This window comes from Pseudophryne corroboree (genome assembly GCF_028390025.1).
Source record: "Pseudophryne corroboree isolate aPseCor3 chromosome 2 unlocalized genomic scaffold, aPseCor3.hap2 SUPER_2_unloc_3, whole genome shotgun sequence".
Lineage (NCBI taxonomy): Eukaryota > Metazoa > Chordata > Amphibia > Anura > Myobatrachidae > Pseudophryne > Pseudophryne corroboree.
The window spans coordinates 141993-163587 of NW_026967490.1; the positions used below are offsets into that span (position 1 = coordinate 141993).

Sequence of the window (21595 nt, forward strand, 5' to 3'; positions counted from 1 at the left end):
GGGGGATCTTCCTCCTGTCACACAGGTCAGTATACATATAGCGGTTACATTGGAAGGAATTGGTACATAGGGGGGATCTTCCTCCTGTCACACAGGTCAGTATACATATAGCGGTTACATTGGAAGGAATTGGTACATAGGGGGGGATCTTCCTCCTGTCACACAGGTCAGTATACATATAGTGGTTACATTGGAAGGAATTGGTACATAGGGGGGGATCTTCCTCCTGTCACACAGGTCAGTATACATATAGCGGTTACATTGGAAGGAATTGGTACATAGGGGGGGATCTTCCTCCTGTCACACAGGTCAGTATACATATAGCGGTTACATTTGAAGGAATTGGTATATAGGAATGTGCTTTCCTGCTATAAGACGGGGGAGATGTGTGCTGTACACAGGATTGTAATGCTTTGTCTCAGATCTCTACTAGGGTAGCTAATACTGAGACAGAAACTCAGGTGTTGAAGAAGTCTAGGGCAGCTTGGTCAGGCTCTGTTCCTATTCCTGCAAAATCCTCTAGCATGTTCCCACATTATTGCCCAAATTATGCAAGATGACACGGATACCAATTCTGATACTGCAGACGGTGTTGGGGACATGCTGAGGGGGGCGGCATCCCTTGCAAAGGGGGTGCAGCTCATGATGAGGCCATTAGATATGTGTTAAACATTAATGACACTACACCTGAGCAGGTTGAGGAGGCTTACTTCACAGATAATAAGAAAGCCTCGCTAACCTTCCCTGCGTCTAATGAATTAAGCGCTATACAGGTTGAGTATCCCTTATCCAAAATTCAAATTCCCACATTTTTGGGTCCCCTACGGAGATAATGACCTGTAGTTTAAAAATCCTGGGGAAACCCGGAAAAAAATTTCCAGATCCCAAAAAGAGTTCTGGTTGCTTCTCCCTTCCCTGAGGAAGATTGGAAAACATGGGAAAACCATCCAATTGTTGACTCCTCTGTCTCCAGACTATCTAAAAAGGTGGTTTTACCTGTCCCTGGTTCTACCACGTTGGAAGAACCGACTAACCGTAAGACTGACACTATGCTCAAATCCATATACACTGCTTCAGGAGTGGCGTTAAGGCCCACTATTGCCTGTGCATGGATTTCTAAAGCCATAGTAAAGTGGTGGCACATTACTAGAGGATTTGGATACAATGGATAGAAGTGACATTGAATTGTTTTTACGTAACATCCTGGATTCTGCGGGGTTCATGGTGGAATCTATGAAGGACCTGGGTACGCTGACTGCACGGATATACTCCTTGTCGGTATCAACTCGCAGGGGACACTGGCTACGCCAATGATCTGCAGACTCTGAATCCAGGAGAAGTGTGGAGAACCTACCCTACAAAGGTCAGGCTCTATTTGGGTAAGCGTTGGATGCGTGGATTTCCACGGCAACCACGGGTAAGTCACCTTTCCTTCCCTCTGCTACTCCCTGTACGAAGAAACTATTTTCTTCAGCTGTGCAGCAGTCCTTTCGGACCGCTAAGACAAAAAAAGCCCCAGCCTTTGACCACTTTCTTTTGAGGTGGTCTGGCAAAATCCAAAAAGCCTGCACCCGCATGCTCACAGGACAAGAGACCTGCTTCTGGTTCCTCAAAATCCTCAGCATGATGGTGAACCTCAAAGCCTGGAGGACGGGCTGGCGGGTGCTAGACTCAGACGTTTCAGCCACATCTGGGTGTCATCCGGCATGGATCCCTGGGTACCGACTGGAGTTTCAAGAACTCCCACCTCACCGATTCTTGAAATCAGGCTTGCTAGCTTTGCTGACAGACAGGGCTATCCTACAGGAAGCCATCCTAAAATTGGTAAAAATCACAGGTCATTGTCCCAGTTCCACCTCATATGCAAAGCAAGGGTTATTATTCAAACCTTTTCGTGGTACCGAAACTGGGTGGTTCGGTCAGACCAACTTTGAACTTGAAATCGTTAAACCCTTACCTGAGGGTGTTCAAATTCAAAATGGAGTCTCTCAGAGCAGTGATTTCAGGTCTAGTGGAGGGAGAATTCCTGGTATCCCTGGATATCAAGGATGCGTACCTCCACATTCCGATTTGGCCGTCTCACCAGGCTTATCTCAGATTTGCACTTTTGGACAGTCACTATCAATTCCAGGCACTACCATTCGGCCTCTCCACAGCACCTAGGGTGTTCACCAATAAGATGGCAGAGATGATTGTTCTCCTCCGCAAACGGGGTGAACATGATTCCATATCTGGACGATCTGCTGATAAAGGCATCGTCCAAGGAGAGGTTGTTGCAGTCTATTGTTCTCATGACTCATCTGCGCCGGGAACACAGTTGGATCCTGAATTTTCCAAAATCACATTTGGAGCCGACCAGGAGGTTGTCTTTTCTGGAAATGATCCTCGACACAGAAGTGCAGAGGGTGTGTCTTCCGGGGGAAAAGGCGTTGGTGATACAAACAATGGTCCGGGATGTCCTGAAGCCAGCCCGGGATTCGGTTCATCAGTGCATTCGCCTTCTGGGGAAGATGGTGGCCTCTTACGAGGCTCTACAGTACGGAAGGTTTCATGCTCGGCCCTTCCAACTGGATCTCCTGGACAAGTGGTCGGGATCTCCTCTACCCATGCACCAGAGAATACGTCTGTCGCCAAAAACAAGATTTTCACTCCTCTGGTGGCTACAACTACCTCACCTTCTGGAGGGCCGCAGGTTCGGGATTCAATACTGGATCCTTCTAACCACGGATGCTAGTCTGCGAGACTGGGGAGCAGTCACTCAGGGGGAAACCTTCCAATGATGATGGTCTAGCCTGGAATCCAGCCTACCAATAAACATTTGGGAACTAAGATCCGTCTACAACAATCTTCTCCATGCGGCCCATATTCTGCGAGATCAAGCCATTCAAGTGCAGTCGGACAATGTAACGACAGTGGCTTGCATAAACCGACAGAGCGGAACAAAGAGCAGCTGCAATGTCAGAGGTAACAACAATCATCCTCTGGGCAGAAAAACACGCGTTGGCGCTGTCAGCAATCTTCATTTCAGGAGTAGACAACTGGGAAGCGGACTTCCTCAGCAGACACGATCTCCATCCAAGAGAGTGGGGACTCCATCCGAAGGAGTTCACAGAGGTGACAGATCTTTGGCGTGTACCTCAAATAGACATGATGGCCTCTCATCTCAACAAGAAGCTTCGGCGGTATTGTTCCAGGTCGAGAGACACACAAGCTGTGACGGTGGGCACCCTAGTGACTCCGTGAGTGTTCCAGTCGGTGTACAGGTTTCCTCCACTTCCACTCATTCCAAGAGTTCTAAAACTCATAAGGAGAACAAGAGTTCTGGCAATCCTCATTGCTCCGGACTGGCCAAGAAGGGCTTGGTACGCGGACCTTCTGGATCTACTGCTAGAAGAGCCGAGGCCGCTTCCTCTTCGGGAGGACCTGCTGCAGCAGGGGCCGTTTGCTTATCAAGACTTACCGCGGCTACGTTTGACGGCATGGAGGTTGAACGCCAGATATTAACTCGGAAGGGCATTCCGAACAAAGGCATTCCTACCCTGATACAGGCTAGGAAAAGAGTAACGTCTAAACATTACCATTGTATTTGGAAAAAATATGTATCTTGGTGTGAGTCCAAGAAGTTTCATACGGTGGAGTTTCAACTGGTACGGTTTCTCCTCTTCTTGCAAGCAGATGTGGATATGGGCCTGAGGTTGAGAGCCGAAAAGGTCCAGATTTCGGCCCTATCCATTGTCTTCCAGAAACAGTTGGCTTCCCTCCCGGAGGTTCAGACTTTTTGGAAAGGGTTCCAGCACATCCAGCCATGGGATCTTAACGTGGTGCTGCAGTTTCTCCAATCGGAATGGTTCGAGCCTCTACAGGAGGTTGAGGTCAAGTTTCTCACATGGAAGGCTGTCTCTTTGTTGGCCTTAGCTTCTGCTAGACGTGTGTCTGAGCTGTGGGCTTTGTCTTGTAAGAGCCCCTACTTGATCTTCCATGAAGATAGAGCTGAGCTCAGGACACGTCAGCAGTTCCTTCCGAAGGTTGTGTTGGCATTTCATGTCAACCAACCTATTGTGTTGCCAGTTGCTACTGACTTCTCAATTTCATCAAAGTCCTTGGATGTTGTAAGGGCTCTGAAAATCTATGTGAAGAGAACTTCTCGTCACAGAAAATTTTACTCTCTGTTTGTCCTGTATGATCCCAAGAAACTTGGGTTTTCTGCTTCTCTCGCTGGATCAGGTTCACTATCCAGCATGCATATTCTACGGCAGGATTGCCATGTCCTACGTCTGTTAAGGCCTACTCTACTCGGAAGGTGGGTTCTTCCTGGGCGGCTGCCCGGGGTGTCTCGGCTTTACAGCTTTGCTGAGCGGCCACTTGGTCGGGGTTGAACACGTTTGCACAGTTCTACAAGTTCGATACCTTGGCCAGTGAGGATCTGAAGTTTGGTCAATCAGTTATGCAGGAGCCTCCGTGCTCTCCCTCCCGTTCTGGGAGCTTTGGTACATCCCCATGGTACTAATGTGGACCCCAGCATCCTCTAGGACGTTAGAGAAAATATGATTTTAATTACCTACCGGTAAGTCCTTTTCTCGTAATCCGTAGAGGATGCTGGGCGCCCGCCCAGTGCTTCGTGCTCCTGCAGTGGTTAATTTGTTCAGCACTGCTTGGTTCTTGGTTTAGTACTGTTTTGTTACTTGGTGAAGTAATATTGTTAAGCCGTTGCTGATGTTTCAGGCTTGTTAGCTTGGTTTGCCTTGTATGTGTGAGCTGGTGTGAATCTCGCCACTATCTTTGTGAAATTCTTCTCTCGAAGTTGTCCATCTTCTCGGGCACCGTTTCTAATCTGGAAGGAGTGGCATAGAGGGAGGAGCCAGCGCACACTCTCAAACTTTTAAAGTGCCAGTGGTTTTGAATGGACCTATCTATACCCCGTGATACTTATGTGGACCCCAGAATCCTCTATGGACTACGAGAAAAGGATTTACCATTAGGTAATTAAAATCCTATTTTTTTCTACTGCAGGGCCCACAGGGTATCCACAGGATAACAATGGGATATGGTGGACCGACAGCATATCTGCACCAAACGGTCAAAGCTTTCTGGCCTACCAGCATGCGTCCATATATCCCCGCCTCCTGGCTCAGGCAAATTATTTTTTTTCTTTGGTGCAACAGGAGCCGGACCATGGTCACAGGGATGCTGCTTTTTAGCAGCCACAAGCTTTTGTTATTTTATTTTTATAGTCTTGCTGTTTAGAAAGATTGCTCAGAAAAAAGTGACTTATACGTACCTTAGAAACAGTCGCTCCAACAACTCTCCGCCGGGTCGCAACAACGCTTACCCACGAGTACAGTGCTGTTTCGGCGGGCGTCTGTGTCGGATATACTAGCGGGTCCAGCAGACTTTACCAGGCTGTGGCCGGAGCACGGGGAGAAGGGAAGACATCCGTTCGCTTAGTAGGGGAGTACAGACACAGCCGCACTATTTTGTGAGGAGGCTACCAAACAATCGCTGCCACGGCTGCCACAGAGAGTGCACCAGCGCTAGGCCTTAGGGATCAGAGGCTCCAGGAATAGTATGAGGCTGCGATCCCTAAGGTTGATGTCAGCAGTGGGGAGTCAGACGCTCTCGTTGTAGCCCCTCCCCCCGGTTCATGACCAGTTTCCTTCGAGTCTCCTGCCATGAACTGATTTCCCGTTTCCGTTCGAGTCACTGTGTACTAAGGGCACCCAGTCACAGCATAGGCGACTGTGTGACTGGTGCGTCAGTGTTCACTGAGCGTCTGTGTTCAGTATTGGTTCACGGAGCAACGGTGTACACTAATAGCGTCTGGATCCACTCGGCGTTCACAAACGTACTGATCGGTCCTGGGAGCGGGGTAAGTCTCCCTGTATCCCAATCTACTGAGTGGGTAATACAGCTCTAAGTCTCTATCTACCTAGTCTTATAATATTACTGTGGTTTCTTTCACTATGCGTCTGAATATAGTTAAAACTGTTTTAAATAGTTATGCAGTAATTTTTTTCTCCTACATGCTTCAAATGTATCTGTAGTTGAATATATACTTGTTTTGCTTTTTATACTAATGTATAACCTGTGACTGACTGCTAATGTGATTGCTGACTTTGCTATAAATTCTGTCAGTTTTCTCTGTGTATTCCGATCCTCAGTGCTGGTGCTAATCAGGGTAGAGTCGAATTGTATATCACTTTATCACATTTAAAGTGATTTCAGTCACAGATTGTGTAGTATACTGTAAAAGTGTCTGATTATTTATCATGTCTAAGAGCGGCAAGGGTGAGGATACTACACTCATAGAAGCACCTACACTCATATCATGTTTGTCGTGCAAAGCCGGGTTAACCTCTCAGGATCTGTTTCAGGATGGGTTGTGTGCAAATTATTTTAGCTTTCACCAAGGTCTCTTGAAAAATTCAAGGCAGACGAAAGTGCAAGTAGATCCCCAATGGGCTATGTTTGCACAGACATCCAGTATAGCTGTGGTTTATCATTTCCAGCAGGGAGAGCAGTAGCCTCTCTACAGAAGCAGGCTGTAAAGCCGGTGGTAAGTAAATCACATAGACATGATACTGTATCTTCACAGTCTACACGTTTCAGATGAGTATTCGTCAGAGGAGGAAGACTCATTACATTCTGGTTCTGTGTATGAAGATGAGGAAGAAGGTCTCAGCTCAGTGGACATATCTGAGTTGATCAATGCAATGAAGGCCATTATATCCTTAGGGGAATCAGTAGAGCCTGTGTTAAAATCCAAGTCACCTGTATTTAAACGTCCCAAAACAGTTAAGACTGAGTTTCCTGGATCAGAACAGCTGACAGAAATTATGGAAGAGGCTTGGACTATTCCCAGTAAGAAATTTAGAATTCCTAGGAAATTAAATTGTAGTTATCCTCTTCCAACTGCGGACTGTTTAAAGAGGGAGGTAGCCCGTAAAGTGGATACACATGTTGTTCGATTAGTGCAAAAATTACATTACCTCTGCCTTCAACATCATTAAATGATGTCACGGATAGGAGAGTAGATTGTTTGTTAAATACCTTTTTACTCTGTCAGGGGCAATCATTAGACCAGTCATGGCTTCAGCTTGGATAGCTAAAGCAGTGGCTGCCTGGGCAGATGCATTGGAAGAGGAAACGTCAATGTCATCTAGAGAGCAAGAACTCGATATAGAACATATCAAACAGGCTGCAATATTCTTGGAAGAAGCAGCCTTGGATAGGGGTACTATTGCCTCTCTGGTATCCGCTTCAGCAGTAGCCGTTTGCAGAGCAGTTTGGCTACGCACTTGGAAAGATGATTCAGAATCCAAGAAGATTTTGGAGTCTTTACCTTTTACTGGAGATATTCTCTTTTGTAAATAGCTAACCTGTGGTCTTCAGTATGTTGGCTGTCGGGATCCCGACAGCCGGCATATTGATACCTTTTCTCCCTCTTGGGGTCCACGACCCCCCTGGAGGGAGAATAGATAGCGTGACGCGCTACCGTGCCCGCAATGGGGCTCATTTGCGCTTGCCACGCTGTCGTTATTCTGGCGGTCGGGATTCCGGCGCCGGTATGCTGGTCACCGGGAGCCCGGCCTCCGGCATACCCTACTACACCGAGCTAACCATTATCTTGGAGTCAGAAGCAGACTCCAAGAAAAAAGTTTCCTTCCACTTACAAATTTAAGCCTAAAATTTCAGCTTTTCAGCCTTTTTGTTTTCAAGGAAAAGGAAAAGTTGATGGTAAGACTAGAAAGCATTGGGTTACCAGAGGATCAGCTTCTAAAACAGAAGATAAGCCATCAGCCTGATGGTGCGGGCCTCCACCTGGAACACCCCAAGGTGGGAGGATGACTTGTTAATTTTGCACAGATTTGGCAGCAGTCTACCAAGGATACCTGGGTTGAAGAAGAGTTATGCGTTTGCTTTCAGGTAAAAACCTTCCTCCAAGGTTTTTATTGTACCAGCCCGTCTCTGGTAGTGACGAAGTCCAGGGCTTTACAAGAGGTAGTTCAGAAATTGCTTCAATCAGGAGTAATCATTCCAGTTCCTCCTGCACAATGAGGATAGGGTTTCTATTCCAACCTGTTTTTAGTCCAGAAACCAAATGGGTTGTTCTGGCCCATACTCAATCTGAAAATGCTGAACAAGTACATTTGGGTACCTCGATTTCATATGGAGACTTTGTTCCATTATTTTGGCTATGGACCCTGGGGATTTTATGGTGTCCCTGTATATCCAGGATGCTTACGTACATGTTCCTATAGCACTGTCCCATCAGCGCTATCTCACGTTCGCTATCCTCCAAAAGCATTTTCAGTTTCAGGCTCTGCCATTTGGACTGGCCACAGCTCCCAGAGTATTCACCAAGATTATGGTTATAATGACAGCTTTTCTCCGTCAGCAGGGGATAAGAATTTTTCCATACCTCAACGATCTTTTAATTCTGGCACAGTCTCGGGAAGTGCTTTGGTGTCATCTGCAGCAGACAATTACATGTCTGCAGAAGCAAGGATGGCTCATGAATTGGGCAAAATCGTCTCTGGTTCCGTCACAGCGGATGACTCTCTTGGGAGCTGTGTTGGATTCAAGCCTTCAGAGAGTAATTTTACCTCTAAACAAAATATCCAAAGTTCAGTCAAAGGGGGTCATTCCGAGTTGTTCGCTCGCAAGCTGATTTTTGCAGTTTTGCACACGCTAAGCCGTCGCCTACTGGGAGTGAATCTTAGCTTCTTAAAATTGTGAACGACGGATTCGCAATATTGCGATAACACACCTCGTAGCAGTTTCTGAGTAGCTTCAGACTTACTCGGCATCTGTGATCAGTTCAGTGCTTGTCGTTCCTGGTTTGACATCACAAACACACCCAGCGTTCGCCCAGCCACTCCCCCGTTTCTCCGGCCACTCCTGCGTTTTTTCCGGAAACTGTAGCGTTTTTTCCCACACGTCCATAAAACGGCCTGTTTCCGCCCAGTAACACCCATTTCCTGTCAATCACATTACGATCGCCAGAACGAAGAAAAAGCCGTGAGTAAAAATCCTAACTTCTTAGCAAATTTACTTGGCGCAGTCGCAGTGCGAACATTGCGCATGCACACTAAGTGGAAAATCGATGCGATGCGATAAAAAATACCGAGCGAACAACTCGGAATGAGGGCCCAGGATTCAGGAAATTCTACACAGTCGGAAGGTATCCATTCACGCAGCAATGCGTGTGAGGGGATTGATGGTGTCAACATTCGTCATGGTAGAGGATGATCAGTTCTATTCAAGGCTTCTGCACCTCTGAGTGGCCAGGGGTGCTGCTATGTCTCTCACTTGCAGTACCTCTGAGTGGCCAGGGGTGCTGCTGTTATGTCTCTCACTTGCAGTACCTCTGAGCAGCCAGGGGTGCTGCTGTTATGTCTCTCACTTGCAGTACCTCTGAGCGGCCAGGGGTGATGCTGTTATGTCTCTCACTTGCAGTACCTCTGAGCGGCCAGGGGTGCTGCTGTTATGTCTCTCACTTGCAGTACCTCTGAGCAGCCAGGGCTTCTGCTATTGGAAGAGCAGTCCCAGCTGGGGTAATCGGGTGGAACATGCTCTCTCCTGATTAGCTTTTCCAGCTGCAGCACATTGTGTGTATTTGTGTGTGCTCTAGTGATTGGCCCTGACCTATGTTAAGTATGAGGTAGCTCTGAGAGTCAGGCACCGCTATAGTTTTGTTACAGCTCGTGGTAACTTGCGTTGTTCCTAGTCTGTTCCTAGCCAGTTTATTTGTCACAGTTTTGGAGTCCTTGTTTGCTTGGTCCTGTGCCGGAATCCCTGCCGTAGCCGAAGTCTTGAACCTTGCCTGCCCCTAATTTCAGTGACTGTTTACCTTGCCATCCATGTGTTCAGGTGAAGTTACCCTGATCCTGGTCACCCGGTGTGCCTAGAGAACCAGCCGAGGTGTGCCGAGCCCGAGGGGTTCACCGCGGTTCCCAAAAGAGCGAAATGTGAACTGTTGCCTCGGAGGAGCTTCTGGAATCCGCTCCTTAAAGGGGGGGCTATGCTACGACACTGCCATCTTTGATGTTCTGGAGTGCAGTACCTCTGAGCGGCCAGGGGTGCTGCTGTTATGTCTCTCACGTGCAGTACCTCTGAGTGGCCAGGGGTGCTGCTGTTATGTCTCTCACGTGCAGTACCTCTGAGTGGCCAGGGGTGCTGCTGTTATGTCTCTCACGTGCAGTACCTCTGAGTGGCCAGGGGAGCTGCTGTTATGTCTCTCACTTGCAGTACCTCTGAGCGGCCAGGGGTGCTGCTGTTATGTCTCTCACTTGCAGTACCTCTGAGTGGCATGGGGTGCTGCTGTTATGTCTCTCACGTGCAGTACCTCTGAGTGGCCAGGGGAGCTGCTGTTATGTCTCTCACTTGCAGTACCTCTGAGCGGCCAGGGGTGCTGCTGTTATGTCTCTCACTTGCAGTACCTCTGAGTGGCATGGGGTGCTGCTGTTATGTCTCTCACTTGCAGTACCTCTGAGCGGCCAGGGGTGCTGCTGTTATGTCTCTCACTTGCAGTACCTCTGAGTGGCATGGGGTGCTGCTGTTATGTCTCTCACTTGCAGTACCTCTGAGTTGCCAGGGGTGCTGCTGTTATGTCTCTCACCTGCAGTACCTCTGAGCAGCCAGGGGCGCTGCTGTTATGTCTCTCACTTGCAGTACCTCTGAGCAGCCAGGGGTGCTGCTGTTATGTCTCTCACCTGCAGTACCTCTGAGCAGCCAGGGGTGCTGCTGTTATGTCTCTCACCTGCAGTACCTCTGAGCAGCCAGGGGTGCTGCTGTTATGTCTCTCACCTGCAGTACCTCTGAGCAGCCAGGGGTGCTGCTGTTATGTCTCTCACCTGCAGTACCTCTGAGCAGCCAGGGGTGCTGCTGTTATGTCTCTCACTTGCAGTACCTCTGAGCAGCCAGGGGTGCTGCTGTTATGTCTCTCACTTGCAGTACCTCTGAGTGGCCAGGGGTGCTGCTGTTATGTCTCTCACTTGCAGTTCCTCTGAGCAGCCAGGGGAGCTGCTTTTATGTCTCTCACTTGCAGTACCTCTGAGCAGCCAGGGGTGCTGCTGTTATGTCTCTCACTTGCAGTTCCTCTGAGCAGCCAGGGGTGCTGCTGTTATGTCTCTCACTTGCAGTACCTCTGAGCAGCCAGAGGTGCTGCTATTGGAAGAGCAATCCCAGCTGGGGTAATCGGGTGGAACATGCTCTCTCCTGATTAGCTTTTCCAGCTGCAGCACATTGTGTGTCTGTGTGTGTGCTCTAGTGATTGGCCATGACCTATGTTAAGTATGAGGTAGCTCTGAGAGTCAGGCACAGCTATAGTTGTGTTACAGCTCGTGGTAACTTGCGTTGTTCCTAGTCTGTTCCTAGCCAGTTTATTTGTCACAGTTTTGGAGTCCTTGTTTGCTTGGTCCTGTGCCGGAATCCCTGCCGTAGCCGAAGTCTTGAACCTTGCCTGCCCCTAATTTCAGTGACTGTTTTCCTTGCCATCCATGTGTTCAGGTGAAGTTACCCTGATCCTGTATTCCTATGTCCTGTTTCTTCAGTTATCCTGTGTGCCTTATTTGGAATTATGCTTCAATACAGTTTTATTTTAAACCATCATCACCTGTCATCTGCGCAACTCCTGTATTTATCCGTGTAACCATCATCCGTAGTCTGCAACTCCAGTATTTATCCGTGTAACCATCACCCCATCATCTGTAGTCTGCAACTCCTGTATTTATCCGTGTAACCATCACCCCATCATCTGTAGTCTGCAACTCCTGTATTTATCCGTGTAACCATCACCCCATCATCTGTAGTCTGCAACTCCTGTATTTATCCGTGTAACCATCACCCCATCATCTGTAGTCTGCAACTCCAGTATTTATCCGTGTAACCATCACCCCATCATCTGTAGTCTGCAACTCCTGTATTTATCCGTGTAACCATCATCCCATCATCTGTAGTCTGCAACTCCAGTATTTATCCGTGTAACCATCACCCCATCATCTGTAGTCTGCAACTCCAGTATTTATCCGTGTAACCATCACCCCATCATCTGTAGTCTGTAACTCCAGTATTTATCCGTGTAACCATCACCCCATCATCTGTAGTCTGCAACTCCAGTATTTATCCGTGTAACCATCACCCCATCATCTGTAGTCTGCAACTCCAGTATTTATCCGTGTAACCATCACCCCATCATCTGTAGTCTGCAACTCCTGTATTTATCCGTGTAACCATCATCCCATCATCTGTAGTCTGCAACTCTTGTATTTATCCGTGTAACCATCATCCCATCATCTGTAGTCTGCAACTCCAGTATTTATCCGTGTAACCATCACCCCATCATCTGTAGTCTGCAACTCCTGTATTTATCCGTGTAACCATCACCCCATCATCTGTAGTCTGCAACTCCAGTATTTATCTGTGTAACCATCACCCCATCATCTGTAGTCTGCAACTCCTGTATTTATCCGTGTAACCATCATCCCATCATCTGTAGTCTGCAACTCCTGTATTTATCCGTGTAACCATCACCCCATCATCTGTAGTCTGCAACTCTTGTATTTATCCGTGTAACCATCACCCCATCATCTGTAGTCTGCAACTCCAGTATTTATCCGTGTAACCATCATCCCATCATCTGTAGTCTGCAACTCCAGTATTTATCTGTGTAACCATCACCCCATCATCTGTAGTCTGCAACTCCAGTATTTATCCGTGTAACCATCATCCCATCATCTGTAGTCTGCAACTCCAGTATTTATCCGTGTAACCATCACCCCATCATCTGTAGTCTGCAACTCCAGTATTTATCCGTGTAACCATCACCCCATCATCTGTAGTCTGCAACTCCTGTATTTATCCGTGTAACCATCATCCCATCATCTGTAGTCTGTAACTCCAGTATTTATCCGTGTAACCATCACCCCATCATCTGTAGTCTGCAACTCTTGTATTTATCCGTGTAACCATCACCCCATCATCTGTAGTCTGCAACTCTTGTATTTATCCGTGTAACCATCACCCCATCATCTGTAGTCTGCAACTCCAGTATTTATCCGTGTAACCATCACCCCATCATCTGTAGTCTGCAACTCTTGTATTTATCCGTGTAACCATCACCCCATCATCTGTAGTCTGCAACTCCAGTATTTATCCGTGTAACCATCACCCCATCATCTGTAGTCTGCAACTCCAGTATTTATCCGTGTAACCATCACCCCATCATCTGTAGTCTGCAACTCCAGTATTTATCCGTGTAACCATCACCCCATCATCTGTAGTCTGCAACTCCTGTATTTATCCGTGTAACCATCAGCCCATCATCTGTAGTCTGCAACTCCTGTATTTATCCGTGTAACCATCATCCCATCATCTGTAGTCTGCAACTCTTGTATTTATCCGTGTAACCATCATCCCATCATCTGTAGTCTGTAACTCCAGCATTAACCCATTAAACACCGTAACACTGATAAAGACACAGACTATGGTCCTTACTCAGAAAGTAAAAGGAGATCATTAGCCTGGTGGCTACAGACAGCCCATCTGGACAAAGGGAGACCCTTTTGGATATCACATTGGGAAATTCTGACAACGGATGCCAGCCTTCAGGGCTGGGGAGCGGTGTCAGGAAGAAATTACTTCCAGGGGCAGTGGACCAAGGAAGAAAGCGGTCTGCCAATAAATAGATTGGAACTCCGAGCCATATACAGTACATGGCGCTGAATCAAGTAAAGGACATTCTTCAGGGAAAGCCAGTCCAAATCCGCTCTACAATGCGACGGCAGTAGCGTACCTCAAGCATCAGGGAGGAACTCGCACCCGGAAAGCAATGGAAGAAGTATGTCACACCTTAGAATTGGCAGAGCTTCATCTTCCAGCCTTGTCCGCAGTATTCATTCCAGGAGTCCTAAACTGGGAACCGGATTTTCTCAATCGACACACCATTCATGCAAACAAATGGACTCTACACCCAGAAGTCTTCCAGACCCTGGTCGACAGATGGGGGTTGCCAGAGATAGATCTCATGGCTTCTTCTCAGAACCACAAGGTACCCGCATACTGATCAAGAGCAAAGGATCCCAAAGCGATCTTTGTAGATGCCCTGTCAGGCAAGATGGAAGTCCCATTTTACTATGTGTTTCCTCCCATCGCCCTGTTACCCAGTGTGATGAGAAAGGTAAAACAAAGAAAAAGTGGCGTGATATTGATGGCTCCGGCATGGCCCAGAAGACATTAATTCACAGATCCGCAGAGGATGTTGATAGATGCTCCATTACTATTACTTAAATGTCCAGATCTACTGATTCATGTGCTGTGTCATTACAGACATCTGGATCGGCTGTCTTTGACGGTGTGGCTCTTGACACCTCCATCCTGAAGTCAAGAGGATTCTCACAACAGGTAATTCAAACAATGCTCAGAGCAAGGAAACCCTCCTCAGCTCGCACTTATCACCGAATATGGCAAGCCTGTATTCAGTGGTGTAATGAACGGATATATGACGACCCCAGGTCTTTCAGAGTTTCCAGAATCCTAGCATTCCTTCAGGCAGAAATGGATAAGCGGTTAAGGGTGGCTTCCTTGAGAGTGCAAGTGTCTGCACTAACTGTATGGTTCCAAAAGAAAATTGCCAAACTACAGGATGTGCACCCTTTTTTCTAGGGAATGCTACACATTCAGCCTCCTTTTGTTCCTCCTACAGTGCCTTGGGACTTAAGTTTAGTTCTAAAGACCCTTCAAGTTGCCCCGTGTGAACCACTTAAGAAAGTGGATCTTAAATGGTTGACAGCTAAGGTTATTTTTCTGCTGGCCATGGCTTCAGCTAGAAGAGTTTCAGATTTAGGGGCATTGTTATATCGTCCTTCATTTCTGTTTTTTTTTATCCAGATGGGAAGATACCCAGATTTAGTTCTGATAACTGCTCTAAGGTGGTGTTGAAATTTCACCTTAACGAAGAAGAAATTGTACTTCTGGCTTTCCAAGGGCCGGAACTTTCTGCGGGAGATGCATTGTTAGACGTAGTCCGTGCCTTAAGGATCTAGGTGGATCGTACAAGTGCCATCAGAAAGACAGATTCTCTCTTCATTCTCTACGGATATCACAGGAGAGGATGGCCTGCTGATAAGCAGACACTGGCAAGCTGGCTTTGGTTGACTATTTCAGAAGCATATTCTCAAGCTGATCTCCCTGTGCCGGATAATGTCTCTGCGCACTCTACACGTAAGGTAGTTCCATCATGGGCAGCACAACATGGTGCTTCAGCAGAACAGATATGCAAGGCAGCCACATGGTCTTCCATTAACACATTCATTAGACATAATGCCGTGGATACCTTTCCCTCTCAAATCAGGAGCGTCCCCACCACTAAATTGCTTTGGGACATCCCAATGTATCCTGTGGATACCCTGTGGACCCTGCAGGAGAAATATACGTTATGGTAAGAATTTACTGTTGATAAGTCCACAAGGATCCCATCCTGATGCACCTGATTTGAGGATCCTTTCACTCACTATAATTTTCCTTGTACGGAAGGGTGTGCATGTGTGTTCTTATCGCCTGATTAGGGCTCTACATGATGCTTCTGCCTTTGAGTTTTGGAAAACAACTGATTTGCCTGAGCCAGGAGGCGGGGATATGTGGACGGGCCCGTGGCATGCTGGGAGGCCAGAAAGCTTTGATCGTTTGGTGCAGATCTGCTGTCCATATCCTAATGTATCCTGTGGACTTAGGAGAAATACTGTTATCAGCGGTTGGTTCTTATCATATCGTATATTTTTCAGAGATGCTTGGTGACTATTCTGGCTATTCAGACATTTTTCTAGGGGCTAATTCATATTCATCCCCTTTTTGTGCCTCCAGTGGAGGCCTGTGGTTTCGTCTTGGTACTCCATGCTTCCTTTGACCCTTTGAAATTAGTGGACCTCAAATGGCTTACGTGGAAAAAGTTTTTCTCTTTTAGCTATTTCTTCAGCCCATCAAGTTTCAGAACTGAGTTCCTTATCACATATATCTCCTTTCCTGATTTTTCATCTGGACTGGGTGGTTTTACGAACTACCTACTCTATTTCCTTCTGAAGGTGGTTTCCAAACATCTCTTGAGTACTTAGATGTTGTAAGAGCACTCAGCATTTACTTGGAGAGATCTTTGCCGTTCAGACTCTCTCTCTTTGTCCTCTATTCAGTGGTCAAGAGAGGTTGTCCCACTTTCAAACAAACCATTGCTTAATGGATTCAGGAAGCCATCTCTCAGGCTTACACTTTGGCTAGCCGGATCTCCTGGGCAGCTGGCATGGGTCCCCAGCAGAGCAGCTATGTAGGGCCACCATAAGGTCCTCGGCACACACTTTTAATTTATTTCTTCTGGTTTTACTCCTTGGCCTAAAAAGATGCTGGTTTTGGTTGAAGGGTACTCAGTGCAGCTCAGGAGCGTTATCACACTTAGGGGTCAGCATCGGAATGCCCCCAAGGTCTTTCCAGTGTCCCACAAATCTAAAACGTGTCCGTCTTAGATGCCATGGGAGACACTGGACGCCCTCCTGTTCGCTCCTGATTTTCTTGGGTTGTGTTCGGGTTTGCTTTATGACAGGTCACCTGACTCTCACACGTGAATATGTTGGTGTGCCTGGTCTCTCCACTTTCTTCTCTTCTGCCTCTTTGGCCTTTGCTAGACATAAACAGAATGGCCTGGGCAGGGTAGAGGGGAGGAGGGGTCTGAGCTGCCCTAAAAGTTAACTTATTAGTGGCCAGACTCCCCCAGCACTGCTATACCCCATGGTCTCTCAAGTGTCCCTCATGGCATCAGAGAAACCGCAGGTAAGAACCAGTATTTTGTTTTGTGTCCTTTTTTTGTTTTGTGTTTTTGAGACACAAGATGGGGTAGTTATATTTTTTTGTATTTTATTTTAGTAATTGTCTGAAGACCTACAGAACGTAACTACTAAGGGGCATATCATTTAAAACAGGGGACTCTCTTATTCCAGTCATGGACTCCCCAATGTATGTTATGCCCAACATGGGGGAGATAGGACAGAATTTGCCCACCCCATCTATGAAAATGGAATTTTACGTAGAGCAGGTGATATTGGGGGTCATTCCGACCCGATTGGTCGCTGCAGTTTATCGCAGCGATCGGGTCGGAACTGCGCATGCGCCGGCGAATCAATGACCCCCATTGTCCGGTTATTACCTCGCAGTAGCTGCTAAGGTGCCACATAATTTCCCTGAGGTGTTACAGATAATACTTTCATGTGTAAAATGATTCTGGTAATATAATGAATGATCCGATACCTGACATACCAGCAGATCATTCCTCCCTCTAATGCTTCCATTTTATCTTCCTTAGGTTCTCCGGGAGCGCCTTGGTGTCCGTTGTCTCCTAGGTCTTACAGCCACAGCGACTTTGGGTACAGCGCGGGATGTTGCCCGACACCTGGGGGTCCCCGATCATGAGGATATTTCCCTCCAATCTGCTGCTGTTCCTGGTAATTTACATCTCTCAGTGTCTATGGACAGAGACCGAGACCAGGTGATGATGATGATGATGATGTATAATAATATAACATTAACCTTTCAGTAGTATACAGTATAGTCATTCTAGACGCTAGTGAATTCACACATGACAGAAAAAAATGTTGATTTATTTTAGTGGTTTAGTATACAGGATTGCGGCATATATATAATATAAAGTGTGTGTTTGTGTATATAATATGTGTGCCTGTGTGTAAAATTCACAACATTTTCTACATTTCTGGTATGTCCGTGCAGTTTACGGCAAAATCACAAATTTTTCACATTATACAAAAATGACTAAAATAAGTGACGATTACACCCCGTTTCCACCCGGATCTTCTGTCACCAGGTTCTGTATTTTCAGGGTTTGTGGTTATCCCTCTCAATATAGGACAAGTAACGGTATATAAGCATAGCTACGTCAACAGACGACACTGACAAAAGTATCAGGGTGGCAGGAAACTCAGGGATTTGGCGCTGTCAATGGAAGTATGGAGTAGAACATTGTTTAAGTAAGAGAAGGAAAGGCCCTGCTCGTGGAAGCTTACATTCTAAGTTGGAGGGGCAGACGGGTGACACAGAAGGGGTAGACAGTGAGCATGGTACAGATGGTTAGGAGGAGGGTTGGCTGGGTTTAGGGAAGAAGTGGGAGAGCCTGTTTGAAGTTTTGTAGAGAGGTGGAGAGTCTGAGGGGGAGAGGTAGAGAATTCCAGAGAAAGGGAGCAGCACGTGAGAGATCTTCAAGGTAGCAGTGGGAGGAAGTAATCAGAAGACAGGAGAGTCGGCGTGCATTAGCAGAGCAAAGAGGACGGGTGGGAGTGTAAAGGGAGATAAGGTCAGAGATGTAGATGGGAGAGGAGTGGGTGAGGGCTTTGTAGGTAGTAGTAAGAAGTTTGAATTGGATTCTGAAAGGGAAGAGAAGCCAGTGAGGGGCTTGTAGGAGATGAAAGGTGGACGTAGTGCGTTGGTGAGGAAGATGAGCCGGGCTGCAGCATTTAGGATAGATTGGAGAGGAGAGAGGTAATTGTCAGGGAGGCCAGTGAAGGGCATGTAGGAGAGGAGAGGTGGATGTAGTGCGTCTGGTGAGGAAGATGAGCCGGGTGCAGCAGCACCGAGGAGAGATTGGAGAGGAGAGAGGTATGTGTCAGGGAGGCCAGTGAGGGGCTAGTAGGAGAGGAGAGGGGAGGTGGATGTAGTGCGTCTGGTGAGGAAGATGAGCCGGGTGTAGCACTGAGGATAGATTGGAGAGGAGAGAGGTATGTGTCAGGGAGACCAGTGAGGGGCTAGTAGGAGAGGGGAGGTGGATGTAGTGCGTCTGGTGAGGAAGATGAGCCGGGTGCAGCACTGAGGATAGATTGGAGAGGAGAGAGGTATGTTTCAGGGAGACCAGTGAGGGGCTAGTAGGAGAGGAGAGGGGAGGTGGATGTAGTGCGTCTGGTGAGGAAGATGAGCCGGGTGCAGCACTGAGGATAGATTGGAGAGGAGAGAGGTATGTGTCAGGGAGACCAGTGAGGGGCTAGTAGGAGAGGGGAGGTGGATGTAGTGCGTCTGGTGAGTAAGATGAGCCGGGTGCAGCACTGAGGATAGATTGGAGAGGAGAGAGGTATGTGTCAGGGAGGCCAGTGAGGGGCTAGTAGGAGAGGAGAGGTGAATGTAGTGCGTCTGGTGAGGAAGATGAGCCGGATGTAGCACTGAGGATAGATTGGAGAGGAGAGAGGTATGTGTCAGGGAGACCAGTGAGGAGCTAGTAGGAGAGGAGAGGTGAATGTAGTGCGTTTGGTGAGGAAGATGAGCCGGGCAGCAGCACTGAGGATAGGTTGGAGAGGAGAGAGGTATGTGTCAGGGAGACCAGTGAGGGGCTAGTAGGAGAGGGGAGGGGAGGTGGATGTAGTGCGTCTGGTGAGGAATATGAGCCGGGCAGCAGCACTGAGGATAGGTTGGAGAGGAGAGAGGTATGTGTCAGGGAGGCCAGTGAGGGGCTTGTAGGAGAGGGGAGGTGGATGTAGTGCGTCTGGTGAGGAAGATGAGCCGGGCAGCAGCACTGAAGATAGATTGGAGTGGAGAGAGGTATGTGTCAGGGAGACCAGTGAGGGGATAGTAGGAGAGGGAAGGTGGATGTAGTACGTCTGGTGAGGAAGATGATCCAGGCTGCAGCATTGAGTATAAATTGGAGGGGAGAGAGGTATGTGTCAGGGAGGTCAGTGAGGGGCTAGTAGGAGAGGAGAGGAGAGGTGGATGTAGTGCGTCTGGTGAGGAAGATGAGCCGGGTGCAGCACTGAGGATAGATTTAAGAGGAGAGAGGTGTGTCAGGGAGACCAGTGAGGGGCTAGTAGGAGAGGAGAGGTGGATGTAGTGCATCTGGTGAGGAAAATGAGCCGGGTGCAGCACTGAGGATAGATTGGAGAGGAGAGAGGTATGTGTCAGGGAGACCAGTGAGGGGCTAGTAGGAGAGGGGAGGTGGATGTAGTGCGTCTGGTGAGGAAGATGAGCCGGGTGCAGCATTGAGGATAGATTGGAGTGGAGAGAGGTATGTGTCAGGGAGACCAGTGAGGGGCTAGTAGGAGAGGGGAGGTGGATGTAGTGCGTCTGGTGAGTAAGATGAGCCGGGTGCAGCACTGAGGAGAGATTGGAGAGGAGAGAGGTATGTGTCAGGGAGGCCAGTGAGGGGCTAGTAGGAGAGGGGAGGTGGATGTAGTGCGTCTGGTGAGGAAGATGATCCAGGCTGCAGCATTGAGTATAGATTGGAGGGGAGAGAGGTAATTGTCAGGGAGGCCAGTGAGGGGCTTGTAGGAGAGGGGAGGTGAATGTAGTGCGTTTGGTGAGGAAGATGAGCCGGGTGCAGCACTGAGGATAGGTTGGAGTGGAGAGAGGTATGTGTCAGGGAGACCAGTGAGGGGATAGTAGGAGAGAAGGTGGATGTAGTACGTCTGGTGAGGAAGATGATCCAGGCTGCAGCATTGAGTATAGATTGGAGGGGAGAGAGGTATGTGTCAGGGAGACCAGTGAGGGGCTAGTAGGAGAGGAGAGGTGGATGTAGTGCGTCTGGTGAGGAAGATGAGCCGGCTGCAGCATTTAGGATAGGTTGGAGAGGAGAGAGGTATGTGTCAGGGAGACCAGTGAGGGGCTAGTAGGAGAGGGGAGGTGGATGTAGTGCGTTAGGTGAGGAAGATGAGCCGGGTGCAGCACTGAGGATAGGTTGGAGTGGAGAGAGGTATGTGTCAGGGAGGCCAGTGAGGGGCTTGTAGGAGAGGGGAGGTGGATGTAGTGCGTCTGGTGAGGAAGATGAGCCGGGCAGCAGCACTGAGGATAGATTGGAGAGGAGAGAGGTGTGTGTCAGGGAGACCAGTGAGGGGCTAGTAGGAGAGGAGAGGTGGATGTAGTGTGTCTGGTGAGGAAGATGAGCCGGGTGCAGCATTGAGGATAGATTGGAGAGGAGAGGTATGTGTCAGGGAGACCAGTGAGGGGATAGTAGGAGAGGGAAGGTGGATGTAGTACGTCTGGTGAGGAAGATGATCCAGGCTGCAGCATTGAGTATAGATTGGAGGGGAGAGAGGTATGTGTCAGGGAGGTCAGTGAGGGGCTAGTAGGAGAGGAGAGGAGAGGTGGATGTAGTGCGTCTGGTGAGGAAGATGAGCCGGCTGCAGCATTTAGGATAGGTTGGAGAGGAGAGAGGTATGTGTCAGGGAGGCCAGTGAGGGGCTTGTAGGAGAGGGGAGGTGGATGTAGTGCGTCTGGTGAGGAAGATGAGCCGGGTGCAGCACTGAGGATAGATTTAAGAGGAGAGAGGTGTGTCAGGGAGACCAGTGAGGGGCTAGTAGGAGAGGAGAGGTGGATGTAGTGCATCTGGTGAGGAAAATGAGCCGGGTGCAGCACTGAGGATAGATTGGAGAGGAGAGAGGTATGTGTCAGGGAGACCAGTGAGGGGCTAGTAGGAGAGGGGAGGTGGATGTAGTGCGTCTGGTGAGGAAGATGAGCCGGGTGCAGCATTGAGGATAGATTGGAGTGGAGAGAGGTATGTGTCAGGGAGACCAGTGAGGGGCTAGTAGGAGAGGGGAGGTGGATGTAGTGCGTCTGGTGAGTAAGATGA

The 21595-nt window shown here is 48.3% G+C and overlaps 1 protein-coding gene across 1 annotated transcript in view; it reads left to right on the top strand.

Annotated features, from left to right (window-relative positions):
• Positions 1 to 21595, top strand: part of RECQL4 (RecQ like helicase 4) — a gene marked incomplete at its 5' end in the record, with an annotated part of 264498 nt that overhangs the window by 139464 nt on the left and 103439 nt on the right. The window contains one exon of the mRNA XM_063948748.1: positions 17342 to 17524. Coding sequence (XP_063804818.1) covers positions 17342 to 17524 — 183 coding nt within the window. The remainder of the gene's footprint in view (positions 1 to 17341; positions 17525 to 21595) is intronic.